General features: G+C 37.4%; 8 protein-coding genes across 9 annotated transcripts; 3 read left to right on the forward strand and 5 right to left on the reverse strand.

The window, feature by feature from the left end:
- Positions 1-907: 907 nt before the first annotated feature.
- On the reverse strand, positions 908-1,796 carry LOC133843050 (uncharacterized). Its single transcript, XM_062276408.1, has 3 exons — positions 1,578-1,796; positions 1,203-1,520; positions 908-1,148 (listed from the first exon to the last, which is right to left on the reverse strand). Exons 1-3 carry the CDS (start codon positions 1,644-1,646, stop codon positions 987-989), a joined length of 549 nt encoding a protein of 182 aa, XP_062132392.1. The 5' UTR covers positions 1,647-1,796; the 3' UTR covers positions 908-986.
- A 1,908-nt stretch (positions 1,797-3,704) lies between these two features.
- On the reverse strand, positions 3,705-4,652 carry LOC133843051 (uncharacterized). Its single transcript, XM_062276409.1, has 2 exons — positions 4,014-4,652; positions 3,705-3,957 (listed from the first exon to the last, which is right to left on the reverse strand). The coding sequence occupies exons 1-2, from the start codon at positions 4,275-4,277 to the stop codon at positions 3,772-3,774; spliced, it is 450 nt and encodes a 149-aa protein (XP_062132393.1). The 5' UTR covers positions 4,278-4,652; the 3' UTR covers positions 3,705-3,771.
- Positions 4,653-4,848: 196 nt separating this feature from the next.
- Positions 4,849-5,535, reverse strand: LOC133845661 (uncharacterized). The gene is made up of 2 exons (XM_062280168.1): positions 5,209-5,535; positions 4,849-5,152 (listed from the first exon to the last, which is right to left on the reverse strand). Exons 1-2 carry the CDS (start codon positions 5,470-5,472, stop codon positions 4,967-4,969), a joined length of 450 nt encoding a protein of 149 aa, XP_062136152.1. The 5' UTR covers positions 5,473-5,535; the 3' UTR covers positions 4,849-4,966.
- A 432-nt stretch (positions 5,536-5,967) lies between these two features.
- LOC133840285 (uncharacterized) lies at positions 5,968-8,492 on the reverse strand. The gene is made up of 3 exons (XM_062272036.1): positions 8,264-8,492; positions 6,352-6,672; positions 5,968-6,295 (listed from the first exon to the last, which is right to left on the reverse strand). Exons 1-3 carry the CDS (start codon positions 8,456-8,458, stop codon positions 6,110-6,112), a joined length of 702 nt encoding a protein of 233 aa, XP_062128020.1. The 5' UTR covers positions 8,459-8,492; the 3' UTR covers positions 5,968-6,109.
- Positions 8,493-10,351: 1,859 nt separating this feature from the next.
- On the reverse strand, positions 10,352-14,427 carry LOC133840286 (growth arrest and DNA damage-inducible protein GADD45 alpha). The gene has a single exon (XM_062272037.1). It carries the CDS (start codon positions 14,081-14,083, stop codon positions 13,604-13,606), a length of 480 nt encoding a protein of 159 aa, XP_062128021.1. The 5' UTR covers positions 14,084-14,427; the 3' UTR covers positions 10,352-13,603.
- A 4,311-nt stretch (positions 14,428-18,738) lies between these two features.
- On the forward strand, positions 18,739-20,163 carry LOC133842423 (adenosine kinase-like). Its single transcript, XM_062275499.1, has 3 exons — positions 18,739-18,911; positions 18,995-19,150; positions 19,216-20,163. The coding sequence occupies exons 1-3, from the start codon at positions 18,805-18,807 to the stop codon at positions 20,075-20,077; spliced, it is 1,125 nt and encodes a 374-aa protein (XP_062131483.1). The 5' UTR covers positions 18,739-18,804; the 3' UTR covers positions 20,078-20,163.
- Positions 20,164-21,019: 856 nt separating this feature from the next.
- LOC133842424 (adenosine kinase) lies at positions 21,020-22,745 on the forward strand. Its single transcript, XM_062275500.1, is given in 4 exon segments — positions 21,020-21,419; positions 21,529-21,684; positions 21,750-21,765; positions 21,767-22,745. Coding segments are annotated over 4 exon segments (1,098 nt in total). The 5' UTR covers positions 21,020-21,339; the 3' UTR covers positions 22,613-22,745.
- Positions 22,746-25,220: 2,475 nt separating this feature from the next.
- LOC133845042 (odorant receptor 43a) lies at positions 25,221-27,612 on the forward strand. Of its 2 annotated transcripts, none has more exons than XM_062279378.1 (6): positions 25,221-26,097; positions 26,165-26,432; positions 26,494-26,593; positions 26,651-26,752; positions 26,816-26,997; positions 27,115-27,612. In XM_062279378.1, coding segments are annotated over exons 1-6 (1,101 nt in total). In that variant the 5' UTR covers positions 25,221-25,649; the 3' UTR covers positions 27,116-27,612. The 2 variants fall into 2 exon arrangements, with proteins under 2 accessions (XP_062135362.1, XP_062135361.1); XM_062279377.1 differs by having other exon boundaries at positions 26,816-26,923.
- The last annotated feature ends 124 nt before the right edge of the window (positions 27,613-27,736 follow it).

The following is a 27,736-nucleotide window of genomic DNA, read 5'->3' on the forward strand; positions in this document are numbered from 1 at the left end:
TCTTAATGTCCACTCTTAATGTCCGCTTTAGAAATTTACTTACATATCGATATTGCATTAGAGCTGAGAGCAGACCCAGTATAATTAGCCTTCGATGCATTTTATATACTGATCTATTGTTGACAAGATTTTATTGTTTATTCACACCGATGAGAATTATTGAATATTAGTAACGCATGAGGAAATTATTTTCGCTAATGCCCGATTTTCGCAGTTTTCAATAATTGTTATTTAATTGCCTTACGAATATTTTGCTCTTTGCTAATTAAGGTTTGATTTCCATCAAAGGTTAGAAAAGTACATTGACTAGCGAGCTTGACCCGCAGTTACACTCAGGATTTTTTCATATAAATATGCTTCGTTCTTCAAATTAGCTTGAAGCGATAAATTAGTTGTCATGATTGATACAACGATTATAAAAAGAAAAATATTATCAGTACTATTGCAACGAATGCATTGATTTATTGTTTTATATTTATCCGTTTAAATTGAAATTCATCATTATCAAGGGTAATTTCAAAGCACTATAATAACTACTATCTTTATGAGTACAATTTTATAAGTACTAATCAAATAACCATTTTTGATGTTATTTAAGAAATAAATTTATATGGTATACGGTATATTTTGAATTTAAGAAATATATAAGCCAAATATAATCTATGGTATAATTTGAGCATTTTTTCGGTATGCTAATTTAGTATACTTAAACAAGAATATATATTTCGATATGTTAATTTAGTATATTTAAGGAATAATTCAACTTTCGCGCTATTTTACTGTAATTAAAAATGCGTGACGGGTATCTCATAGTCAGTCAAATGCACTCTACTGCAGCTTTCCGTTTTTTTGCTTTTTTGATAAAGCCGATAAAGAATTGATAAAGCATTTCTGACAATTATGCATGATTCTTTATTATTTTGCAAATAACACAATATTTAAAACGTATGACTTTGATTCTCATATAAATATAAGAAATACAAAAATTATACATTGATAATATCCTGGTAGAATGAGAAGTAAATGTTGGTGAAAAACTGTGGTTTCTTATCGAGAATCCAAGTGAAAAGCACAACATAATCACCGCTTGGTATTGGCAGAGTTAAATTTGCTGGATCATAGTAAAAATCCTTTACAATTTGTTTACCCTAAGATGGGATTTACATAAATTTTGCAAGTTCAATAAATATTACGTTGCTTACCACATAAGGACATGTATGGTTAATGTTTGAGAAGTCCTTAAAAATACGCCAAAACATCATGAATACTCGATGCTTGCGTTGTCGTAGAAATGTGCAAGCATCGATTGTATAGTTGAAAATTGAGGGTTTGTATCCAAATGCCTTGGTTTTTAGCTCCAACCTAAGATCGATAACATGAGCGGGATGAAGAAAAGTGATATCAATGTTTAATGTAGTGATATTTCGACTGATCGCACGCAGGCGACACTCATGGATGAGGACCCAAGATGTGTTCATAGTCTCACACACTGCATTCGTCATTTTGCAGAACGTTTCCATCTATGCAAACAACAAATTTGTCATTTAATTTATTTATTTTTTTATTTAATTACATACGTTGCAATTTGTAATCAACATCAACGTCCAAATAACTGCACAAATCGCAAGCGACAGTTTTGATTTCATAGCTTCAACGTTTCTCGATATACTGACTGAATATATGATATAATATGAGTACTAAGTATGTTTTAATGTTACTAACCAATTATATATCCATTCACACAGTTTGGGTCATTGATATGCATCGTTAAATGTCTAAAATATTTCACATAATTTTTAAGTATAATTGAGTGTAGGTAAATGTAAATCAATTCAGAGAGTTTTATTATGGAATTTATTTTATTCATTTATTATTTAATAAGATATGTTATACTACCAGATATTTGCTTTAGGAATATTAAATATTTTCTGATGGTACATTTTTGATAACAATTACCTTTCTAAACGCATTGCAAGATTATTTTAATGCGCCTTAAATAATTAATTTTTAATAGCAGTACAGATAAAACACATTCCAAAAGAGGAAAACTTTTGACATCGTTATATAAATTATTAAAATACGGTTTCACTTGCTATTAAAATTACAATCATTCAAAGTATTTCGCCAGCTTAGTTAATATTTGATGTTGGCTTATTTTTAACTTGGCCACAAGAGGAAATGCCTCTCAAGTGATTCCCCTGACAGCCAAATTGCAAACAACGTCGCTTTTGGCTTGACTCTCTCTTCACTCTTTTGTTTGCTTGTCCTCATGCACTGGGGTTTTGTTTTTCTGAGGAACTGCGTCGTCTGATAACAAATACTTGATATATATACATATTCAATTCCATATATGGTGATATACATTTTCCGCGATTACTTTTTATTTTTAATGTGTTTTTCTTTTCTTCTTGTTGTTATTGTTTATTTTTTTATTTTGCGGTTATTTACTTAGTTCTTTATGCAGAAGTCGGGGGCTAATTATAACTTTGCGACAAGCTATTTTTATCGACCTATTTCTGTCCCAGCCAGTCTGTTAGCGTAATATCTCTCTTCAGTAGTTGGGGGCCACCAAAATGTTACTTTCGTCGCGAATCGCTGTTTGTTTATGCCGGTGATCAGTCAAGAATTCAACGGGTTGCTAACCCCACACAAGGCGTAAGGTGGAGATAAGGTTCGTTCACGCTATTATCGCAGTTGAGAAAGTGGGTCTGCAAGCATGCTTGAACTTGAGCATGAGACATCAACAGAACGGCAGAAAAGCAAAACAAACTCAAGTGATTAACTGATAAGTTATCGGCTCAATAGTCAGCATGGGTTGTCTTAATATTCGAGCGAATGCATTTTATTATGACATTTATGACAACAAATTTGCCAATCGAACAAATTCCCTGTAACTTTGTTGTTTTTAATTATAGCCACAATCGAGTTGTAAAAATAGACTTCCCATTATTCCCGGAAGGGATTCGTTATCATATATTATTTATACTCGTAGATGGTTAAGTGTAAAATTGTTGAGTATTGACGAATCTCGTGATATATTCCACAAGTACACTTCGTTTAACAAATGTAATTTATCTACACAAAAACGTTAGCTAATATGATACTAATATTGTTTGCTGTGATAAGATTTATGCAAGCTTTGAGTTGCTATGCAGCGAAATGTTTAATCATGTGGGTCGCTAGAAAAACGTGATGTGCGATAGTCACATGATTGCTATCACGTTTTTGATAAGCTTAAATAATGACATTAATTGCGATTACCATAAATATTTATTCAGAGCATGGGTTCAAAGGTTGTTTGCTTATACTATTCTATAATATATTGTGCGTTATTGTGGAAAGGTATCAATTTTTACTATGTTATATACCCGATACCGGTCTATATTTTTGTACCAGAGCAAATTTTTGTAACAGTCATTTAAATGTAATTGTTCAAAATATGGACTTCGGTAAATTTCAGTATTTTTCAGAATATGAATTTTGTGTATTTTAAGAATAATACTGACAACTGCAGAAAATATAATATGAAATTTGTATCTTTTGTAAATCGGACTTGGAATGCTTTATTTCATTGATTGATGATGGGATTGTTAGAAAAATATAAAGATTGTTTAATAACAACTTAACAACTTTATTATTGTAGAGTCAACTTTAAGTGCTTTTTATATTTCACAACAAAATAATACAGATAAGTGTTGACTTGAAAATTTAAAACTGTTCCATTTCTGTTCTGTTCTGTTCGATCTCTAAGACCTCAAAAAAAAAAAAACTTTAGTGCCCGGAAAGACTTTTTTCAGTGTCAAGACCAAAGTCCTCGACAAATTCAAATGTTACATTCAAATTTGATGTTAATTTTTTGTCTAAAATCCAAGATGTTGCCAGCAAATAAACGCCAGTTGGCAGAGGAAGCTTAAGTCGATCAAAATTCAGATTAAATCCTAAAACCGTTATATTTCCCTAAGAACAAATATTAGTTGGTAAGAGTTATACTAGTATTAAACAGATTAACTTACCACGAGAGGACACGTTTTGGTTGCCAAATTTGTATACTCTTTGAATAGATTAAAAATAAGAGTAAAAAGTCGATGGTTCTTTTTCTGTAAATATTCACAAAAGTTTATGGTATACTTAAATAGCCACGGCTTAAACCCATTGGCACGTTTGAAGATTTGAACTTCGGTGGAAACTTCTTTAACGGAATATCGCCAAATGCCCCAGAAATTAAAAACATTTTTATCCCGGGCAACGGCTTGAATTTGGCAAATCGGCATAACCATTAAGGATTCGTTGAATGATTTGCACTGAACATTTTTGAATTTAAATATTAGTGCAGACTACAAAAATATATTGGAAAAATTTAGTTAATATTACAAATTATCAGTATATTTTTAATATTTCGAACTTTCTTTACATTGTAGTTTAAATTTAGAGCAAGGATTAGAATAATAATAACACTGCGCTGCATTGCGAATGCCTTCGGAGTCTATCCATAGCTATAACAACTGAGGAAAATTTATAAATTGTTCCCTCCTATAAATATAACTTGAAATGCTTCAATGCTTTGATTAATGCTGGGGTTGTTAGACAAATTTATTAATAACCATCTTGATACGGTATGATAAACTTTAATTGCTTATTATATTTCACAAATATATTTACAAAAACAATAAATATTTAGGAATGCTACGCCAAATTTAAAATGAAAACATAAATAGCGGAAAAGTAATTGTATCTTAAAGAAAAACATTAAAATAAATTGAACATTATATACTGTCTGATTTCTGCATTTATAAATGAAGTTATTAGAGTTAAAAGTCTCCAAAATTGGATAAATTTAATTAAACAATTTATTTAAATCAAATTAATGTTTTAAGCATACATATCACAATGTCTATTATTGGTTGATTTAGTTCATATTGGTAAAAAGTCGAAATAATTATATATTTATATACTTCATTTTGTAAATTTAATGCCCATTGAGTCTCTTCTCGGCTTCAAGACCAAAATCTTCAACAAACTCAAATGTTACATTCAAATTTGATGTTAATTTTTTGTCCAAAATCCAAGATGTAGCCATCAAATAAACGCCAGTCGGCAGAGGAAGCTTAAGTTGATCAAAATTCGGATTAAGTCCTAAAACCGTTATATTTCCCTAAGAACAAATATTAGTTGGTAAGAGATATACTAGTATTAAACAGATTAACTTACCACGAGAGGACATGTTTTGGTTGCCAAGTTTGTGTACTCTTTGAATAGATTAAAAATAATACTAAAAAGTTGATGGTTCTTTTTCTGTAAATATTCACAAAAGTTGATGGTATATTTAAATAGCCACGGCTTGAATCCATTGGCACGTTTGAAAATTTGAACTTCGGCGGAAACTTCATTGACGGAATATCGCCAAATGGCCCAGTAATTTAAAACATCTTTATCCCGGGCATCGGCACGAATTTCGCAAATCGGTATAGCCATTAAAGATTCGTTGAATGATTTGCACTGAACATTTTTGAATTTAAATATTAGTGCAGACTACAAAAAGATATTGGAAAAATTTAGTTTATTATAAAAATTATCAGAATATTTTTAATATTTCAAACTTTCTTTACATTGTAGTTTAAATTTAGAGCAAGGATTAGAATAATAATAACACTGCACTGCATTGTGAATGCCTTCGGAGTCTATAACAACTGAAGAAAATTTATAAATTGATCGCTACTATAAATATAACTTGAAATGCTTCAATGCTTTGATTAATGCTGGGGTTTTTAGAAAAATTGATTAATAACCATCTTGATATGGTATGATCAAGTTTAATTACTTATTATATTTCACAAATATATTTTCAAAAATAATAAGTATTTAGAAATTGCATCTTATAATATAAATAAGGTAAAACATTACAAAAAATCGAACATTAAATCGATTTCTGCATTTTTAAATGAAGTTATTATAGTTAAATTTCTCAAAAATTCGATAAAATTAATTTAACAATTTATTTGAATCAGATCAAAGTGTTAAGGATAATACAATATTTTTAATACTTATATATTTAGTTTATATTAGTAATAAGGCGAAATATTTATATATTTAGATATATCAATTTGAGCAATTAATGCCCGAAAAGACTTTTCTCAGAGTCAAGACCGGAGTCCTCAACAAATTCAAATGTTATATTCAAATTTGATGTTAATCTTTTGTTTAAAATCCAACCTGTTGTCACTAAATAAACGCCCGTTGGCAAAGGCAGCTTGAGTCGATCAACCTTCAGACTAAATCCTAAAACTGTAATATTTCCCTAACATGAAAAATGGGTAAGAATTTAATAATTATTAAAATAATATACATACGTACCACAAGAGGGCAGGTTTGGGTGGCCAAGTTGGTGTACTCTTTGAATAAATTAAATACAAGACTGAAAAGCCGATGGTTCTTTTTCTGTAAATATTCACAAAAATTTAATTTATATTTGAATAACCATGGCTTGAATCCATTGGCACGTTTGAATATTTGAACTTCGGTGTAAACATCATTGACGGAATATAGCCAATCCGCTCTATAATTCATTACGTTCGTTTCCCGGGAAATAGCGCGAAGTTGACAAAGTGGAATTAGCATTAATGACTCATTGTATGATTTACACTGTACATTTTTAAATTTAAATAGTACTGCATCCTGTAAAGATGTATTGAAAATAAATTCATTTTATAATAGTAATTACTTAAATTTTTGTATTTTATAGAACTTTTATTACACTATAGTTTTTATTCAGAGCAAGAATGATGAAGATAATAGTAAAACTATACATTTTCAATGTATTCTGAATCTGCTCGGAACTACAACAATTCTGTGTAATGTATAATTTTTACTTTTTCGAAATAGGACTTGAAATGCTTCAATGCATTGGTTGATGGTTGGATTGTTAAAAAAATTTAAAAATTTATTAATAACAATAATGATGCCCTATTGCACAAACAAGTTTAATTGTTTTTATATTTCACAACAAATATATGTATATACATATATGAAAAGTTTGATAAATATTATTTGTATGAATATTTCTAATTGATAGCATTTCCTGACAGCTAAGTAATAAATTAATAGTGAATACTACTAATGGGTATATATATGGTATCTACATATGAGAAGATTTAGATTTAGTAATAAATAAATAAATAATAAATATTTAAGATTATAATAATTAGTATATATTTTAAATTATTATAATAATAATATCTGCAATGCACCGTTTTTTTAATGCCTTTAGTGCAGAGCCGCATTTTGAACAATTTCATTCAATGAATATTTTAAATTATTAATTTTAGAATTTGAACGCTTCAATAAGTTGTTTAATGACAGGAAAGTTTAAACCCATATTCTATGAAAATACTTGAAAATTTTCCCATTGATTTTATTCCGAATGAATCATAGTTGGAGTTGGAGTTTTGTGATATTTGTCAATCACTTTAATTAATTATTTTTGAAAATGAAACTTACTTTCAACCTATAAAATTGTCAAATATTTTGTATTAGTACAAATTTTAAGAAAAGTGTAGAACAATGAGAAATATTTATAAAGTTGAGTATTATTTAGTTATCATAAATATAAAAAAAATAAAAATTGATTTATAAATCAATGTTGTTTACCATATATTTGTATACCCAAAGGAACAATAATGTTTAGATAAATTCAAACGCGAATTGTGAATTATATAATCCATTTAAACACATGCAGCCGCGGACGCAAAGAAAAAGCTTGCGATATGATGTTTTGACGTCATTAAATTGCTTTCGTCATTAGTTTTGGTAGACTGGCAAAGCACACCATATTTTGCTTCTATTCCTTGCGTAAGATATTTATTGCTTCAAAAAGTTTAAAATATATTACCTCGTGGGCTGTTGTGGTTCCCCCGTTGAAAGTCTGTGGGGAAATGCGATTCTTGGAAAAAGTAGGTGAAATCTTAATTAGTTTGTTATTGTTTTTTTTATATTGTTATTTACCGCATTGAATTAATAATACGCCCCCACATACGCAGAAGCATTTAAGCATTACGATAAGCACTTTGAATAACCACAAGTGAGCGCATTAAAGAGTACCTGTAGTATGAATATAACTTTATTAAACATGCACTTAGCGTTATATAATCGATAAGAATCCATTTTTAATGCCGCTGTTAAGTCGTATTAATAACCGTGCGGAGACTGAACTCGCAGATGATCCGAGATTTTCGACATGATAAGTGAAGAACAAGAGATTTTGACTTACGTGAGAAAGTTTTATGACATTGACGCAGTTACGGGCGTTACTTCTGTCTCTGTCTCTCTCTCTCTTTGGGGTGGCTCCGGCTGCATAACGGTTAACGGCAAGCTGTAAGCGGTAACACGCTGCGTATGCGCAACGATTTGCGTAAGCAAACAGACAAATGACAACTGACAACAGGCACACAATCGTGCGCGACATGTGCACAATCCGCCGATTGTACAGGAATCTGAAACATTCTTTATTCATACGCCCCGCGCGATCAATAAAATAAAAAAAAAACATTCAATCGTAACTGTAACTGTGTATTTACAGCAGCGCAGACAAAACGTGCTTAAACTTGACGCGATCAGGTGCCGTCGCCCCACCGAGAGCCACAGACCTTGAGATCGACAGCCCTCGCTTACTCGATCACCCTCTCTCTCTCTCTCTCTCTCTCTCTCTTGGGCTCACATTATGAATTTCGCTTATCAGCGAAATGGCAACAACGTTTCTTTGGCCCGTCTCGTGGCACGCGCTTTGAGAGAGTTTCAAACTCTCACACAGTCATGCTTGTAGAGATAACGATGCTATCAGATATCGACTGGCTCTCCCAGTCGTCTGCGTTCTTGTGAAATTCAACGCTGTCATGTTAACTGGCGCCACACTAAACACCAACAAAAAAGAGTGCCCAATTCCTCTGCCCTTCGGCAAACATCTAGCCACCAACCAACCAAAAGTGAAGAGCAATCAATGGGGCCAAACAACAAAGCGAATGGAATTAAATATACAAGCACGACCAGACAGGCAAATTTGTATTATTATTATGGCTATTTATGGACACGCACATATTTCACAACTGTAAATGTGGTGCTAATTTCTCGCCCAAAGACTTTGTTTAAACCAACAAGGGAAACCAATTTGCTTTATGCGTCCTGCAGGTGCAATTGCGTTTCAGATATACAGTGTACTCGTAGTTTAAATAGACAAAGTGCTCGTGTCCATATTTGCATTGATGTTTATTTTTGTAATTCGTAGCTTTACTATCATTATCATTATCATTATCAGAGTGTGCAAGTTTTTGCACTTGATGCGCATTTTATGGCCAAGCTATAGAGAAAGAGAGAGAGAGAGATTTCAGGCAATGTGCCCCATGTGATAAATGTTTAGATAAATCTTTGGCAACTTGTCTAGTTCTCATATATACAAATCATTTTTCAATTGTTTATGTACATTTTATGCATTCCAGCGGAGATTTTCCTTAGAATTTTGCAACAATTCATTAACATCATTTCGGAATTTGCCAAACATTTTTTGCCTTGAGCTAGGGAATTTCCCAAATATTTCAAAATTTGCAAAATTCTTTTGTGTAAAACACAATACGAGTATTAAGCATTTGCCCCACTGAACAAATAAATCTTATCAGCTCTTTGCATACGTTTCTCGCTATTCATGATTATACACGATTTTGTTTTTGTTAAACCTTTTCTTAACAAATATTAACCTTTAGAAGTGATTTAGATGTTCCCTTTCAGGTAAATAAGTGCATTTCGAGGAATTGTTATTTGCTTTGCTTGTTAGCTGGGATTTCCCTCATGGCCCTTATGCAATTTAATGTGAGTTCCCAAACTGGTTCTCGAGATTTACAATTTTGAATTTACAATATTCATTCACAACAAACAATTCCACTCGCGTGATTCTGTCAATGATCTATTAGTCTCGTGTCTATTGCGCAGCTCTCTCTGATTGACTCTAATCAATTGATTAAGTTGTGGAAAGCTTTGGCATTTCGGTCACATACAAATTAGCTAAATATAGTAGTAAACAAATCGAAATGCGTGCTATCAGAAATAGTATGATAAATGATGGAAATTTTGGCAGTTATCAATGTTATGTTTTGCCTGATTTGCAAATTGAAGGTTGAAGTTGGCACAAAATGGCACAATTTTCTCCCAACGAGGGATGTTTAACTAGTTGAAATGCAGATGTGTATATTATTTTATTCCAGTGTAAATAAATCTACTATTTGATTGTCTTAAGAAATTCTGCAAATGCGTGAATAAATCCCTCTTGATATTTTTTTTGGGAAAAGTTTTTATGACTTTTGGATAACTCAGTAAACGGCACTCGTCTAAGCTTTGTTATCGTTTGCTCTGGTTTTAGTGTTCTCTTGGTTTTTGCCAAACAGCGACAGCAATTCCGTAGAAATCCCCAGAGATAGTACAGAGGCGTAATCCGTGTTTGGGAGCATACAGCAAATTGATAACGCGACTTGTTTTATATTCGCATTTATGAGGAAAACGCCATCAACACAAACAACAATGGCACGAACGTTCGTACGCAAATAATAAAAAAAAAAAAACAACAATAAAATTTATAATAATTCGTATTTACAAGTAAAAACAAGTTTTCCAGCTTAAAACGGAATTATTAAAATCAAAACAAATAACAGTTAAATACGCGTTAAATCTAGTCCCAAGTATATTGATTCTCTCTTGAAAAAAAAAAAATCGCTCAGCGCTGAGCTCAAGTGGTGCACGCCTCGTAATTAGCACGCTTTCATGGCAATCACATGTACATACAGTGGTTGGCATCGCTTCAGCTGGGTCTCACGTTGAGTATCGGTGTGGAGAGTTAATGGGTTTTGAGTCGCTGTTCGATGTTCGGTTTGCGTTTCTCGCTGAGCAATCACGTATCAAACTAGTTTGCTCTGAGCGGTATTTGTGGCTACGGTTATTCCATTTGACGTATATACGATCTCAGTTTAGAATATGCTAATTTTGGGGATAGCACCAAAACGGCAGCAGCGTTATTTATATGAATCATTTACCTTCAACGACATCACCATTGTCGTTTGTGAAGTTTGCACTCTGTCATGTTCAATCTTGTTCAGTCTTTGGCCCGGGCCAGGCCGAGACGGGCCGGGGGTCGTCTGCCTTGACAACTGCTGCTTCAGCCTCCGTTTTCATATCGATCATTTTGCATTCTCAGATTCGCATCGCAAGTCACGCTAAATGCTTCCCGCTATTGAGCAAACACAATTGAGTAAATGTGAACTACCCCCAGAGATTTCTCTGAGGTTAGGCCTCTTATACACCTAATGCCTTTTTACACCAAACACCGAACATTGAACAAGTGCCGGTTATTGTTTTGCAATATGGGTAAAAGGTATTCCCCTTGTATGCAAAACCAAATTCAATTCAGTTGCTCAGAGTCAATGAGCACATGTCTCATTACTCAATATATCGCATGACTCGGCCAATTCCAATTGAGATGAGAGCGAATCATAATGAGTGTGAGATCTTGTTCTTTGGAATTAACGCTAAATTTACGTGGATCCGCAGACTGTGAAGGTGTAAAGTCCGGCGTACTTCGATTGAATTATTAATCAAGTACCAAAGTCATGAGTATCGAGTATTGATAATTCAAACAGAGGGCCTTAGTTAACACTTTGTCTGGTGCTAGTACTTTGGATGCCGCTTATCTAATTATCAGGTTAGCGAACCGCTTTGAGTAAATCATTTCCTTAATTACATACAATTAGTTAATTTCCCATATAAATATTGTAAGTAAACTATACTTTCATTAGATACGTGTGAAACAGTAGTAAAGCTAATTAATGCACTCTTCAATTATTTCGTACCCTAGGAATGAAAATCAGAAAGATTTATTATATAATTATCTTTAAGAAGAGGTCGAATGATTCTGCTACTTCTTTCGTTGTCTCTAAGCGATCTGACCTATAATTTTGTATCCAAGCCAATCAAACAAGGGATCATATGGAAACGTTTGCTGAGCTGCTTAAAATTTTTCCAAATTGTTTGGCACGATTGTCTGAGCTGTCTGGACATTGATTAACATTCAAATCTCGGTGGCCGAAACGTGCCAATGCTCATACGATTATTTAATTGCCATGGCTGGCAATCTGGTAGCATTTTACGGGACAGCTGCTCGGATCCAGTTTGCTGTAGCGATTCCGAGCAATTATGTTCACTTAATTTAGCGAGTATTATTGATAAGAACGTGCCTCTGTTTGTCGATTCATTGGGGAAACACCGTTGATAATGTGGCCAATAGATGGATCACTTCCACCAGCTTTTGATATATCTATGCTTAAGAGATTTGTTATGCTTGACGTCAGGATAATTTTTGGTGTGTTCGTCACACCAGAAATATTGAAAAACTTCTATCTGAAAATTGGTAAAAGCGTCTAAAATGTTTTAGGACTTTATTTTCATTTTATTTCCAAGATATTGGGAAAATTTCAACATCATATCAAAAGGTACAAAGAATTCCCCAAATGCTAAAACAATGTTCTGTTTGTTCTTTGATCTTCCAAAGTTTTTTCCCCTAAACTTGGTCTTATCTGTAATTTTGACAGATAACCAATAAGTTCGTCATTCAAGCAAAGTTCAGAAATCGCTGTAAAAAAGAGCTGAAAATTTGAAATTGATAAGACTGAAAAGTTTTTGGTTTTTTTTATAATTTTTATTTATATTTTTTTTTTTTCAAAAATTCTTTTTTTAATTTTTTCTTAAAATTAAATAACATTTTTTTGTTGTACTTTCTTTTGTATTTATTAATACGCTGGTTTTTAAGAAAAGCTAACATAACAAAACTTTAACTTTAAAATACAAATTACAATACATTTTTTTTTGTGTTGTATTTTTCTTTTTGTTTATGTTTAACAATTAGAATGGAAATCTGTTCATCGTAAATCTCAATTATTTAATAATTTGTTTTACGCTTAAAGCGAACTGGATGAAAAAAAAACCAGCAGCTGGTCACGCGCTTATGTGTGTGCGCATGGCTTTGTGGTTGTGTGCGTGTATGAATTGTATTTGCCTCTGGTTGCGAAATTGCTGCCAGATTAAAGAGAGAGCCAGAGAGTGTAAGTCCCAGAGTGTGATGGTGTGTGTGAGGCGCACTTCCGCAGCAGCCGTAGTTGTTGTTGGTATTGTTGTTGTGACTGCTGCAAGTTCCATTGCATTCTCGGCTGCTGCTGCTGTTGATGCTGCTCCAACGAAGGTCGTCGGCTGCCTCTCACGATCTCTGCTCTCTCCTTCACTCTCCTTCAATCTAGCGTATGATAATTGGCCATCGTCGCAGCTACTCTTCTGATTAAGCCGCTCCTCCTATATACACTTATACATATGTATGTGTATGTATATTATATGATATATAATATGTATATGTAATTGGGATATGTCCCAATACGTCGGTTTCCGCAGAACTCTCCAAACGTTTTGGGTACATTAACCTTGTCTTAACTGGTTGCTGTTCTTATTGGTTGTTGCATCAATTTAAACCATGTTTTGCCCCACTGTAACGGGCTGTTCAATTAAATCGTCTGATCCATCTCATAGTTTATACGACTGGCAGCTGAACGATGGGATGTTGTGGTGCATCCCAATGGGCCTCGCAGTAGTCGACCAATTGATTCTCGGCCTTGTTCAGATGCTCCTCGATCTGATCGCCAGCCCAGGTCTTTTGCACCAGGCAGCATGATTCGATGCTTTCCTGGCCCAAAATGCGGCTCAGCTTGGTGGCGTCGTCCACCTTGATCACATAGATGTCGTTCTCGTAGCAAAACGCCTCCAGTAGCACCTCGTGCATGTGTGTGGCTGAATCGCCGTCCTTGGGCACGGCCATCAGGCAGAAGAGTGAACCCTCCGGTGACTTGGAGAGCACATTGATGGCTGCTGATAGTCCGACGATCACTCGAGATTCAGATTGGGCTCGCAGAAGAGCTGATTTGACGGTGCGACCGATTGGCGTATCGCAATCGGCCAATTCCATGTTGTGGTTGTGTGTGTAGTGCATGTTGACAGATTCCTCAACGACCATTTTGTATGAGTTGCTAATTTCGGAGCTTGTCACTTGATTTTGAGCTATTTTTACAGCTTCTGTTTGCACTTTTGGTTTGTGGCAAAGTTTTTTTGCTTCAATGTTTGTATAGTTTGTGTGTGGCACTTTTGTGTGTTGTGGTATCACTGCTTTGTTTATTGTTGCTTTTGTTGCTGTTATTAGCGTTTGCCCGTTGATTGTATTCCTCGGCAATTTGCGGTCTATTAACTTTTGATTATGAAATTCTTTTCACGTTTACGCAGCGCGCTTTAAAAATCCGTTTAACCGTCTCGGTCTGTGCTTGTTTCAATTTTGAGTTGCAATTTCACAATGAATGCCCAACGTTGGCGAGCGCGAGCTTTTATAGCTGCCCTCTCGCCGCCATTGAATTTCATCAGAAGAGTGCCTCGCGAGCACATATCGCTCTCGCTCTCACTCTCGTATTCGCTAGCGCTCTCTGTGACAAAAGCTTTTTAGAGGGGCCTGCTCACGCATACCGAAGCAACAGTTGGCAAAGGCCAGCCGGCGTAAATCCCAATCGACTGTCTCTCTCCGGCACTCTCTCTGATTTTATATGTGTGAGTTTTTTCCAAGTAATTTTCGCTTGACGCCTCCGCTCTCATTTCAAAAGTGAAGATTCAGCAAAAATTTTTTTTTGTGTTGTGCCAAGCACATTTTTGTACCTTTATTATTATCATTTTTTTTTGTGGGGTAGCAAAAGATTTCCGTTAATTTGAGGAATTAGCAAGTCTTTGTTTTTGGGTTTATTTTCTGTCTGTAGCCAGACTACGATCTTTGACGTGAGATGCAATATGCGCTATGAAACTGGCCTCTTATCAGTATTGCAGCTTTAACCGTATTTTTTTTCCATTTCACCTTTTGCCTTGATTCAAGAGTTTTTCAATGAAAACCATTAATGTTCACGTTTCCGTCAAATTGCATTTTGTCATAGGTTTTCGTACAAATTTTTCTCACTAAGTTTAATAAAGCTGCCAAGTTTATGTCAATTTATGGCTCTTTCAAAAAACGATATACTTTTTAAAGATTTTCCGGCAATTTTCGCATGCTGTTTTCACGCGAACTCAACGAATTTCGGCATAAGATGGTGAAAACCACGTTTGTTGGTCATGAACTTGGCGATGGGCCAAATGGTCAACAGGTCGTGTAAGTGAAAATGACTCAAGACATGCAAATAAAATATACGTATAAATATATGCTCGGGCCAATGTCTGTTCCTAAGCGATCACTCATGACAATAGCTGACGTCAAGAAGCCACCCCGCCAACGTTGCGTATACGCTATATATGTGTTATGTATGCCTCAACGATGTTTAATTAATGAGCGCGCGCGACAAACACTTGGGATTGAATACAAGTTTGTTATTGTGTTTCGCGTGAAATTTAGTGAATGAAATCGTCGCCCCCGTGGGGGGTATCATCGGGATTTGGAACATTGCCCAGAATGAATCCGTACTATTACCCTGAGCTAAAAAATCATCTTTCGGTGAACTGTCTCGAATCATAATAGTTGCCGGAACTGTTCTTTTGTCAACTTGACCAATTAACATTGTGGCGTGATGCTTCTGTTGAACAGTAAATGGGGGAGAAACCAAATACGCCATTGCCGGAGTTCAACTACCGCGCAATAAAAGTGGCGCGTATATTTTCAGATCGTTAATGCACTTTTTTAATGAATTATTTGGTTGCGGTTGATTTTTTGATTTGCCAAGCATATTTTTTTTTGTTGACGAAGGGTGAACTGTTATTGTTTTTGTTTACATATGTCGAATAACAAGTTTTATAAATAGCCACCTGCAAAACATATGTATGAGTGTATAGATGCAATATAATGTATGTAAGTGTATAAATAATTTATATAGTAGATACTATATGTAAATAAGTTGAATGTACTGTTGCAATTTCGGCGGATTGAGGTTGAAGTACTCTTTAACTCTTTCTGGGAATGGATACGGATACTGAGACCACACTCTGTAACACACACACGCCTTTGACTCATCTGTCACCCTCCGTAGTGAGCTTTAATCAAATCGAACCCATCATCTGTGTCAACAACAAATTCATTCCCACCTATAAGGAAAGCGTCAGCGAAGTTTAATGAACTTCTTGGAAAAAATGGGAAATGGAACTGCGAATTTGAATTGCATTTTCACACATGTATATGTAAAATTTGGCATAAACAACAAAGTTGGTAAACAACATGTAAATCATTGAACCCTGCTACCCAGAAAAATAGTTAAGTTGGCGATTTTTGTTGTGGCGCGGGTTAATCACCCGAGGGGCCAAAACTTCTCGTTGAACATCTGAGGAAAGGGCCTGCAATGAAAGCACTGACCTATCTGAAATCTAAATATAAATATTGTTAACTTGCTGCGCATAAACACCAAAATAAACACGGCTTGCAAAATTCTGCTTGCGATAGCTGTAAATACAAAACTGCAGCACTTGACGTATTTTCATAGTACTACGTACTACGTACTATACTATACTATATTGTATATCGATATCAGAATATCAGGCCATACAATTTGCGCGCCAATTTTGGCCAATGAACTTGGAACTGTCCCCAGCTCTCAGTTGTTTACTACTTTTATAGTTACATTTATGAGTAAGTACTTCAAACGCAGGCCTATTAAATTACAATTGGCCTAAGTTGATTCTGAATTCGATTCTTGCTCTGTTTCTGCTTCTGTTTCTAGCTGCATGCTTTCGCTGCATGGCGTGCAGTTGGTATTTGGGTCGGGGAAGCTTTGTTTTCATTGTCGATTGCGCTCGATTGTTTGGCACATAAACAAGTGGCCAATGCGTGGCTGGGAAATGCTGCACTTGGCTGGGGCAGATGCACAGCTCAAAGTGCTGAGTCATGCTAGCGAGCCAAAATCCAAAAGCTTTACTAAAAATATGGTCAGCATGACTCAAATTCACGATTCGCTTGTCACTCAACGGGGCAGCCACAGTACTGCATGGCGACCAAAACAGGTTTTAGAATTCCTCGAAGCACACATGAAACAGATACAGACAGGTATTGGACATTGAGTATTGGCATGAAATACATTCCGATGCGAAAGTCAGTCCAAAGTTCGATTGTAATACATGATCGTCACTGCGTATGACTCTGACGAGCATCGCGTTTCGACTCACGTGCACAGGTTTGGAGACCAGTTAAGAGCCGAAATGCGTTAAGAGCGTGCCATGGTTACTGCAAAGACATGCAGCTAAGGGGGAATTATTTGTTGCTGGGGAAATCCAAGCAGAAGTAGAATGCTTATATGTTGGCTTGGGAAATACCCCATTGCCTTTCAATTTGAGTGTGGTTGGATAAAAACTCAATTTATCTACGCACTGATGTGTGATTTTTCTGCTTGAATAATGATGTTGAAATTCAAAATAAGTATATTTTTTGTGTGGTATAATTTACAGCATTCAAATGTGCTTTTTCATTAAATTAAAACATGATTAAAGTACCATCTTCGGGTTTCCCCACACCGCCAAGCCTTTCGCTTTGAAATTGGGATTTTCTGTTGATTAGCTCTGCATGATATAATAATATATATCATACAACAACAACAAACACATTTATCTGCACACAAAAGTGGATTCGAAATATAAATACAAAACCGGATAGAAATATTAATTTAAAAAGCCCCTCTAACGGTCATTTGAAAGCGGCACAGGTTGGCAGCACCTTAGACAAACGAAAGCTCTGGCAAAGCTAATTAGAGCGAGAGAGAAAGAGAGAGCTTTAGCTTTGTTTTTTTTTCCCGTTTGCCGGCATTTGAAAAAGCGTATGCTTCTTCTTCGTAAATACTCTTAACAAACAGCTGTGCGCATTGGAAAGCCAAGCCAGTGTTGAGTAACGACAAGTTAGCACGCAAGCTTTTGCACACATTGAAATAGCTCCGTAATACACACAGTTACAAATATAATTAAGCAATTTAACGCATTCTTGATATTTGAAATTGAACTTCAAAAAGCGTCACAGGGTGACCTACTGGATAATAATTAAATTAAGTACAAATTCCATGAATTAATAGTTACTAATTATTATTTGTACTTAATATTTTTAATTATTAATTAGAAAACAAATCTTTATTTAATGTTACGGTCACATGCTGGTCTGTCATACAACTAGGGAAGTCACAAACAACACACTCTATGGCAGAAGCCAACCGTTCAGATGAAACCGAACTACCAGGCGTGATTAAGTAACTTAATGCCACCCTCGCTAGCACGGGCATAGTTGACATTTGTGAGATCAACAATTCCAACGGATTTGTCACCCAACTACAAAATGGCACACTAAAGAAAAGCTGCACTTGCTTTCATTCGGAACTCTGGACTGCCGAGTCTGGGAGTCCTATGGTTATTTTGTGCAGATCTAGAAAACTTTCCTGTACGCCTTTCAACCATCTGTTTAATACGTGAAGAGGCATATCAAGCATAGTAGTTTTCATCAGTATGTTATTCTGCAGCAAATCACTCAATCGGAAATATCATCTCAAAAATATCAATATTGCCTATTTTTGCCCAATAAATATCGCGATGATATTTTTTTAAAACGAAAAATATCGATATATCGCTATTTAGATATTTTTCCGATATCCCTATCACGGACCAGCATAGCAACGGACTGCGGAGAAACTCATTTGAAATAGAGAGCGGCTATTGAATCAACAATTTTCAAAAGCGGGAAAATCACATTTGATGAATCGACGACGCCAATCCGAAACAATGAAGAACCTTCGTTATGCTTATAAGAAAATTATGAACACTAAAAGCTCGACAGATGTCACGCAAGTTGTCTACGACACGTGAGTAAAGTTCTTTCCCATTGCAAGTGTTCCCCCACGGGATTTTCCCATTTCTCAAATCCCTCTCTTTCTCGTTTCGGCAGACCCCGCAAAGTGGTCTGTTTTGGCAATGTGCTCCTAGATCGCGTCGTGATGTTGGACAATCCCAAAGTGCATGAGAGTTACCAGCTAAAACTGGGCTCCAAGGGCGAATTGGATCTGGAGATCGCAATTAAAATCGCCCCAGAGGCTGCCGACGGGTAGGTGACAAATGCCATTGAGTTGTTAATTATTTGTTTGTGTTAACCTATCGTGAATTCATTAGCTCCAGCTGCCTCTCCAATCCCGGTGGATCAGCCTTGAACACTGTGCGCATACTCAAACTCTTGGGCACAGAGGCTCAGTTCTTTGGCGCTGTTGGTGATGACGGAACAGGGGAATATCTGCGTGCCATTATTGCCGACCGACAGATCGATGCGCGTCTGCAGGTTATTGAGGATATGCACACAGGACACTCTCTCTGCCTTATGCGCAACGATAATCCCACATTGTATACCAATATTGGTGCCTCGGCAAAGTTCTCGTTGCAACAGCTGAAGCATGCCGCACTCCATGGTCATGAAAGTTTTCTGCGTCCCATCGGACGCAAACAGATCTTCTACATCGAGGGATTCTTTGTCCCACATCGAGCTGAGGTTATCGAGTATATACTGCGTGATCTGGTGCGGGAGCGTCGACATCTGGCTGTGAATCTTAGTGCACCCTACATAGTGCGGGAACATTCGGAGGAGATGCTTAACTTAGTCAAGCGTGCGCTCTTTGTGTTTGGCAACCGTCAGGAGTTCGAGGAGCTGGCCACCGCAGCTGGTTGCAAAAGCGTAGATGAGTTGGGAGAACAGCTGCTGCAGGCGGACAATCCAAAGATCATACTCGTCACCAATGGAGCGAAGGGCGTGCAGCTGATCACCAACTATGTGGCGGAGAAGTCTCCAGCAGGTCAATGTGTTTTCGAACAGTACCAAGGACAGCGTGTGGATAAGGTGGTGGATGCCACCGGAGCAGGAGATACGTTTGTCGCTGGCTTTCTGCATGCCTGGCTGGAGAAGCGTTCGCTGAGCGAATGTGTGCGTAAGGCCACCGATGTGGCTGCCAAGGTGGTCACACAGGTGGGCTGTAATCTGCCATAGATGCCTTAACTCAATACCCCGACTTACCCCCTCCCCCCACATATGTATGACGCGTTCTTGCCTTAGATGTCTATTTTGGTGTGCAGGCCGAACCAAAAAAAAAAACAAAAACCACACAATGCGGGTGTGACGAATCGAATACCAGTGACACCGACCCTTACTATTAACTATAATACTATTTATATACATATTATATGTACATATTTATAATTACTCTCAGTTTTTTATGAAGCAATGCACTTATTAATCTCGTCTGAAATAAAGCAATCGTCATAGATTCACAAGCGTATCATACTTGCTCTCGCTGGTAATTATTTCCAGAACTTTAGCATAAATATGTATTTATAAAATTTTGTTTACATATTTTATACTTTTTTATGTTGAGTTGCACGTTGGATTGCACATTCTATATAATTTTGTTGTTATTGTTAAAATTGTACAACCCCTCCAACGGTCATTTGAAAGCGGCGCAGGTTGGCAGCACCTTAGACAAACGAAAGCTCTGACAAAGCTAATGAGAGCGAGAGAGAGATAGAGAGCTTTAGCTTTGTTTTTGTTTGCCGTTTGCCGGCATTTGAAAAAAGCGTACGCTTCTTCTTCTACGTAAACAAACACAACGAACAGCTGTGCGTATTGGAAAGCTAAGCCAGTGTTGAGTAACGACAGTTAGCACGCAAGTTTTTGCACACATTGAAATAGCTCCGTAATAAACGCAGTTATAAATATAATTGAGCAATTTAACGCATTCTTCTTATTTGAAATTGAACTTTAAAAAGCGTCACAGGGTGACCACTGGATTATTCAACACAGTTGAATGTGCCAAAAAAAACAAAGAGAAAAAGCTCAATGATGTAATAAGTACAACAAAAATCAAAGAAGTCCAAATAAAAGTTCCAAAAAAAGCTAACAACCAGAACAAAAAACAAAGCATTATCAAGATTGCCAAACGAAACAACAACAACGCAAAAAGGTTTGCTTTGTAAAAGGTAAAACAAGAAGTTGCGAACTGGAAACTAATTGCTTCAAAAGCATGGGAAACGCCACAACAACTGAGATAAATACGCCGGCAGAAACCGGCTTTAGCATTCAGTGTGTCGCTGGCTGACGGATGTGACGGATCACGGACCAGCAGAGCAACGGACTGCGGAGAAACTCATTTGAATTAGAGCGCGGCTATTGATTAAACTTCGCACAGTGTGAATCAACAATTTCCATAAGCGGGAAAATCACATTCCGAGAATCGATAACGTAAATCCGAAACAATGGAGTACCTTCGTTATGCTTATGAGAAAATTATGGGCACTGAAAGCTCGACAGATGGCACGCAAGTTGTCTACGACACGTGAGTAAAGTTCTTTCCCACTGCAAGTTTTCCCCACTGGATTTTCCCATTTCTCAAATCTCTCTCTCTCTCTCTCTTTCTCTCTTCTCTCTTTCTCTCTTTTTGGTAGTCCCCGCAAAGTGGTCTGCTTTGGCAATGTGCTTCTAGATCGCGTCGTTAAGTTGGATAATCCCGAAGTGCTTGAGAGTTACCAGCTAGAAGTGGGCTCCAAGGGCGAATTGGATCTGGAGATCATAAATAAAATCGCCACAGAGGCTGCCGACGGGTAGGTGACAAATGCCATTGAGTTGTTAATTATTTGTTTGTGTTAACCCACCGTGAATTCATTAGCTCCAGATGCCTCTCCCAATCCCGGTGGATCGGCCTTGAACACTGTGCGCATACTTAAACTCTTGGGCACAGAGGCTCAGTTCTTTGGCGCTATTGGTGATGACAAAACAGGGGAGCACTTGCGTTCCATTATTGCCGAGAAACATATCGAGGCGCGTCTGCAAGTCATTGAGGATATGCACACGGGACAGTGTCTCTGCCTAATGCACAACGATAATCCCACATTGTATGCCAATATTGGCGCCTCTGCAAAGTTCTCGTTGCAACAGCTGAAGCATGCCGCACTCCATGGTAATGAAAGTTTTCTGCGTCCCATCGAACGCAAACAGATCCTCTACATCGAGGGATTCTTTGTCCCACATCGAGCTGAGGTTATCGAGTATATACTGCGTGATCTGGTGCAGGAGCGACGTCATCTGGCTGTGAATCTCAGTGCACCCTACATAGTGCGGGAACATTCGGAGGAGATGCTTAACTTGGTCAAGCGTGCGCTCTTTGTGTTTGGCAATCGGCAGGAGTTCGAGGAGCTGGCCACCGCAGCTGGTTGCAAAAGCGTAGATGAGTTGGGAGAACAGCTGCTGCAGGCGGACAATGCAAAGATCATACTCGTCACCAATGGAGCGAAGGGCGTGCAGCTGATCACCAACTATGTGGCGGAGAAGTCTCCAGCAGGTCAATGTGTTTTCGAACAGTACCAAGGACAGCGTGTGGATAAGGTGGTGGATGCCACCGGAGCAGGAGATACGTTTGTCGCTGGCTTTCTGCATGCCTGGCTGGAGAAGCGTTCGCTGAGCGAATGTGTGCGTAAGGCCACCGATGTGGCTGCCAAGGTGGTCACACAGGTGGGCTGTAATCTGCCATAGATGCCTTAATTCAATATCCCCACCCCCAATATATATGCCACGTTGTTGCCTTAGCTTTCTATTTTAGTGTGCAGGCCACACCAAAAAAAACAAAAACCACACTATGGGGGTGTGACGAATCGAATACCAGTGACACCCACTCTCACTTTTAACTATAATACTTTTTATATACATAACATATTATATGTACATATTTATAATTACTCTCAGTTCCTAATAAAGCAATGCACTTAGTAATCCAGACTGAAATAAAGCAATCGTAATAGATTCACAAAGCGTAATTGCTCTCGCTGGTATTTATTTCCGGAACTTTAACATAAATATTTATAAAATTTTGTTTACATATTTTATACTTTTTTTATGTTGAGTTGCACGTCGGATTGCACATTCTATATAATTTTGTTGTTATTGTTCAATTAGTACAACCTTGGAGATAACCTTTTCGTCTCTAATCACACTGTTTAAAAAATCTTATCTGAGCAAAAGCCCATGATACTTTCTACAAAAAGATTAATTAATTTAATTAGGATTAACTAAGAGAAGCTGCAACGCAAAAACAAATATTAAAATGGTTTGATGTACACAAATTCTCTGAGTGTAGGTTTCTCTATGTCTGAAAGTAGATGTTAATTGAATGAGAATGATTCGCAAAAACATTTGGCGAATGTTAATGAACGCCTACTTTTGAAAAATATTCAATTGTGATTGATTCAGAGCATTCACCAAGTTACAAGTTGCAGTTATAATAGCATTTTAAGTGTACAAAACTTTAGGGTATTTTATTGTTGTGTACACAATCGCATTTTATTATCTTGGAGCGAGTTACTCATCTCGGATCAGTCAGAGATGGCGATATGACGACATATAGTAGTTATTTATTTAGTTCAGAAGCATGTGGCATGCCTAGATATCATCAAAGCGAAAAAAGAAAAATGTTCGTTGTTGTTTATCGTTCTCAGCTTCAAAGGGGGTTGCTCCGGCATTCGATTTGGACCTTTGCTATGGGAGTCACACTCACACGTGTTTGCAAATCGTTAACAAAACTAAGCCGCATTAGCCATGCCTCGCTTGAGTTTTGGGAGGGTAGCAAAGCGAATTCAGTTCACAGCTGATGCAAAAATTTCATGCTAAGTATATATAGGAATTGCCCAAATTAGAAGCTTAGCAAAGCAATTTCAGTTTTCAAGGCAAAGGCAAAGGCAAAGGCAATTCGCCAAGTAAGCCAAGTGAGCTGCTTAATTGGCAAAAGCTGCTTACGCTACGCCCCCTCAAGCACCACAACTACTTGCTAGAGTTGGTAAAGTCAATATGAGAACGCCCACACAATGGAAGTTGGAGCCTAATAACGGGCAGTTGACTCGCTTAAATCACGTATAAAGGAATCTGTTGTCGCCGTTGCTGCTGCTGCTGTTAATTACTTGGTATTAATTTTGTAGGAGTACAAGGACCACAAGAAGGTCCTGCAACTGAAAGTATACGTAATTAATGTCATCGTGTGGCTTTTAGGGTTAACAGGCACTCGACATGGGGTTTGCTGTTGCTATTGCTGTTGCTTTGATGTGTGCCACATTGTTCGAAAGTCTTTTGCTTGAATGTGATAATTAAATGTCGTCAATTTGCAGGGCTTAGCTTTTAATTTATAATAAATTCTGCCCCTGGCAAATGTGTTGTGTTCTGTTGCCATGCAACACGACAAGAATGCATTTTTGCCATGCAACCCAAAAAGGGAAGCCCTTTGATTTATGTGCAATGCTGTCGCATGAGCAGCTGTAACTGACATTGCATATTTGCCGGGGGAATGGGAATGGGATTGGCCTGGAGTCTGCTCGAGGCTTTGGTATTGCCCATGTTTGCACAAAATATTGCGCATACGCCACCGATGATGACGACGACGACACACACACACACACTCACTCACACACAAAGTGGACACAAGGACTCTAGCTACCATTTGTGCTGCTTGAGCTTTTGGTTTTGTCCTTTGCCTTTTTTGCGGCATAACGCGCGGTTAAGTGGCCATAATGTGTGCCTTTATGGGCTTGGTCGGTACATTGGTTGGTCTCGAGGTTTACTGTCCTCATCCCTCGTCCCTTCTGGCCTTGGCCAACTGCTGTATACAGGTCTCATTTTAATTCCCCGCCGTATTTGCTGAGCTGGCATTGTTGCTGAATTATGTTATGCCGAGCGCTTGTTGATTTTTATATTGTTTTTTTTTTCGCCCGTTCGTTTTTGTTGGTCTGTTGTTTGTTGTTGTCTCTGTCCTTAATGCATGATAAGCGGTCTGGCCAAAATATTTGGCTGTGGCATGTTTGCTCAGTTGTTTACGGATAATCCGGTTTTATTGTTTAATAAGTCATGCCAGGCTAGCCTGGGCAATTGTTGGCCACGTTTGCGCCTCGTTAACATGCTGACTGCCACATTAAAACCATTTTTTGTAAACCAATATTCTAGATAAAAGTGTAACAAATGAAAAATTCAGCATTAAAGCTCAGCAGTTGCAGCCAGAATAAATTGTATGAAAAAATCTTTATTGCATATGATAGGTTTTTTTCATGCAAACAATATATACGTATACTTAATATGAAAAAATATTTTTTATGTCAAATAATTCATGAAGATTGTATTACAATGTTCACATAAAAATATTTGGATTTTATAGTATATATAATAATGTAAAATTTTGCATATGGCAAAAAGTCTTTAATTCCCTAGAATCTCATTTCAATTACAAAAGCAATTGACACGGATAAATGGCCAATTTGAAAGTTGTCTTCCATCGCCTACGAATTGTATTGACATCTGCAAACGGAAATCCAGCTGTTGGCTTAATACTTGCTTAACAATCAACGAGAATTGTCAGCAAGCAATTTGCCAAATTATAGGCTATGTCATGTCGATTACATAGGGAACAATTGGCCAACGCCTTCGATGGCGTCAATTGGCGAAATAAAGGAGGTTTGCCGAGCACTTTGTGGCCACAGTTTCAAGTGGCATCCAGACAGACAGACACTCGACACAGACTCGACAGCAGCTGAAGATGGCAGAGAACGAAGATATTGCATTAGTGGCCATCAATGTGCGCATCTGGAGATACTTTGCAGTGCTCTATCCAACGGCACAGAGCAATTGGCGAAAGTACGCGTTTGTGTTGCCCGTTTGTCTGATGAACGTGATGCAATTCCTCTACCTGCTTGAGATGTGGGGCGATTTGCCCGCCTTCATATTGAATCTATTTTTTCTATCCGCCATTTTCAATGCTCTGATGCGCACCTGTTTGGCCATCTGGAAGCACAAGGAATTCGAGCAATTCCTGGCCAAGCTAACGCTCTTGTATCGCCAGATTGAGGCATCAGGCGATGAGTATATCCAGAGCATTCTGTTCGAGGCTGTGCGCGAAGCACGTCGCTTGGCGGTCTTCAATTTGTCGGCCTCTTTTCTGGATATAACGGGTGCATTAATCTTTACATTGTTCCGGCAGCAACGCGGTAAGCGAGCAACTTCCTTACAACGGAATTGAGTGCGACCAATAACTTGCTTCCTTTTTGGGTGTAGCGCATCCTTTTGGCATTGCGTTGCCTCCGCTGGACATGCAGCGTACGCCATTCTACGAGATTTTCTATTTATTGCAAATACCCACGCCCGTTGTGCTCTCCATGATGTACATGCCCTTTGTCAGTCTGTTTGCTGCATTTGCGCTCTTTGGTAAGGCGATGCTGCAGATTTTGGCCTATAAATTGTCGTGCATTGCAGAGCAAAGGGAAGAGGAGGAACGCTATCAGATGCTGGCTGCCTGTATTCGTTATCACATGAGTATCATGAGGTATAAAAGGACGTAATGTTCAAGAGAGTACACGACTTTTTTCACTCTTTAAATCTTGCAGCTATGTAAAGGAGTTTAATATGCTAGTCACATTCATTATAGGTGCCGAAGCAATTATCTTTGGCTCGATCATCTGTCTGCTGCTCTTCTGTTTGAATATTGTGAGCAACTCTTTAATGTTGTATGTAGTTAACTCATAATTTAAGTGAACTTTGTAGATCGACTCGCGAACTCAGATGATCTCGATAATCATGTACATAGCGACGATGCTGTATGTGCTATTCACCTATTACAATCGGGCCAACGAGTTGGTTATTCAGGTATGTCGTTGTCTATGTTTCGCGCATTCGGGCATCTCATTTCAATTAGGCTCTCATTCATAGAGCTCACTGGTCTCGCAGGCTGTTTACAATGTGCCCTGGTATGAGTGTGGGATGCGTTTTCGTAAAACTCTCTTGATCTTTCTGATGCAGACGCAAAGGCCTTTGGAGGTGAGTCCTGAGTGTGGTTCGAGTGGTTCAAGCGGTTGGTTGGTTGGCTGGTTGGGTGTGTCCTTTTCGAATTGGTATGCATTTCATTTGGCAGATTCTAATCCCAGCCTTTATGTGTGCGCTCCATTTCACCATTTCATCTCTCGTTTCGTTTCGTTTCGTTTCGGTTTGTTTCGTTTCGCCTTTTGCAGATAAGAGCTGGCAACGTTTACCCCATGACTTTGGCCATGTTTCAGAGTCTGTTGAATGCATCCTATTCGTACTTTACCACGCTGCGTGGCGTGACCAACAAATGAGCTGGAAGCCAAAACTTTTTGGCAACGCTTGGACTACAGAGCTGCAGAGAGTTAGTTGTTGGAGGTGTAGCTGGTGTGTGTTGATGCTGGGCAACTTGCAATCTGAGTAATGCAAAAAGTTGTTGTGCTTGTTTTATCCCGGCATTTGCATATGCTACTCGTTTGCGTAGTTATTTTGAAAGGATTTAATCTGGCTGTTTGTAGCTGCAGCTGTAGTGTTGGCATGTAGACATGCTCATAGTTGTAGTTCCAGTTGTAGTTGCAAGAAAATAGTTTGTTGCATTAAGGCATGCACTGCATAGCTTGTTGTGTGTTGTTTGCTTTAAATCTGTTGAATGTGCTTAGAAATATTTCACTCAGTTCATCGCAATTGTATTTATTCAAGAAATACTTGGTAATACGAATTAATACAAACTATGTGAAACAAAAAAGATTGCTATTTAGCGTCAGCCTAAAAGTAGGCAACAATTATTTAAAGTCCTCTTAATGGATTGTTTATGGATTAATTGAGAATTAC

The sequence above is a fragment of the Drosophila sulfurigaster genome, chromosome 3 (assembly GCF_023558435.1).
Source record: "Drosophila sulfurigaster albostrigata strain 15112-1811.04 chromosome 3, ASM2355843v2, whole genome shotgun sequence".
Classification (NCBI taxonomy): domain Eukaryota; kingdom Metazoa; phylum Arthropoda; class Insecta; order Diptera; family Drosophilidae; genus Drosophila; species Drosophila sulfurigaster.

Excerpts from the sequence above, each read along its gene's own strand:
- LOC133843051 (XM_062276409.1), bottom strand. The coding sequence starts at position 4,277 with ATGGTTATGCCGATTTGCCAAATTCAAGCCGTTGCCCGGGATAAAAAT. Across the intron at positions 3,958-4,013 it reads CCAAAACGTGTCCTCTCGTG|GGAAATATAACGGTTTTAGG; the intron begins GTAAGTTAATCT and ends ATTTGTTCTTAG.
- LOC133845661 (XM_062280168.1), bottom strand. The coding sequence starts at position 5,472 with ATGGCTATACCGATTTGCGAAATTCGTGCCGATGCCCGGGATAAAGAT. Across the intron at positions 5,153-5,208 it reads CCAAAACATGTCCTCTCGTG|GGAAATATAACGGTTTTAGG; the intron begins GTAAGTTAATCT and ends ATTTGTTCTTAG.
- LOC133843050 (XM_062276408.1), bottom strand. The coding sequence starts at position 1,646 with ATGAAATCAAAACTGTCGCTTGCGATTTGTGCAGTTATTTGGACGTTG. Across the intron at positions 1,521-1,577 it reads TGTTGATTACAAATTGCAAC|ATGGAAACGTTCTGCAAAAT; the intron begins GTATGTAATTAA and ends TTGTTTGCATAG. Across the intron at positions 1,149-1,202 it reads ACCATACATGTCCTTATGTG|GGTAAACAAATTGTAAAGGA; the intron begins GTAAGCAACGTA and ends ATCCCATCTTAG.
- LOC133840286 (XM_062272037.1), bottom strand. The coding sequence starts at position 14,083 with ATGGTCGTTGAGGAATCTGTCAACATGCACTACACACACAACCACAAC.
- LOC133840285 (XM_062272036.1), bottom strand. The coding sequence starts at position 8,458 with ATGTCGCGCACGATTGTGTGCCTGTTGTCAGTTGTCATTTGTCTGTTT. Across the intron at positions 6,673-8,263 it reads ATGTCATAAAACTTTCTCAC|GATGCAGTACTATTTAAATT; the intron begins GTAAGTCAAAAT and ends ACATCTTTACAG. Across the intron at positions 6,296-6,351 it reads CCCAAACCTGCCCTCTTGTG|GGAAATATTACAGTTTTAGG; the intron begins GTACGTATGTAT and ends TTTTCATGTTAG.
- LOC133842423 (XM_062275499.1), top strand. The coding sequence starts at position 18,805 with ATGAATCGACGACGCCAATCCGAAACAATGAAGAACCTTCGTTATGCT. Across the intron at positions 18,912-18,994 it reads ACGCAAGTTGTCTACGACAC|ACCCCGCAAAGTGGTCTGTT; the intron begins GTGAGTAAAGTT and ends TCGTTTCGGCAG. Across the intron at positions 19,151-19,215 it reads GCCCCAGAGGCTGCCGACGG|CTCCAGCTGCCTCTCCAATC; the intron begins GTAGGTGACAAA and ends TGAATTCATTAG.
- LOC133845042 (XM_062279377.1), top strand. The coding sequence starts at position 25,650 with ATGGCAGAGAACGAAGATATTGCATTAGTGGCCATCAATGTGCGCATC. Across the intron at positions 26,098-26,164 it reads ATTGTTCCGGCAGCAACGCG|CGCATCCTTTTGGCATTGCG; the intron begins GTAAGCGAGCAA and ends TTTTGGGTGTAG. Across the intron at positions 26,924-27,114 it reads AGACGCAAAGGCCTTTGGAG|ATAAGAGCTGGCAACGTTTA; the intron begins GTGAGTCCTGAG and ends CGCCTTTTGCAG.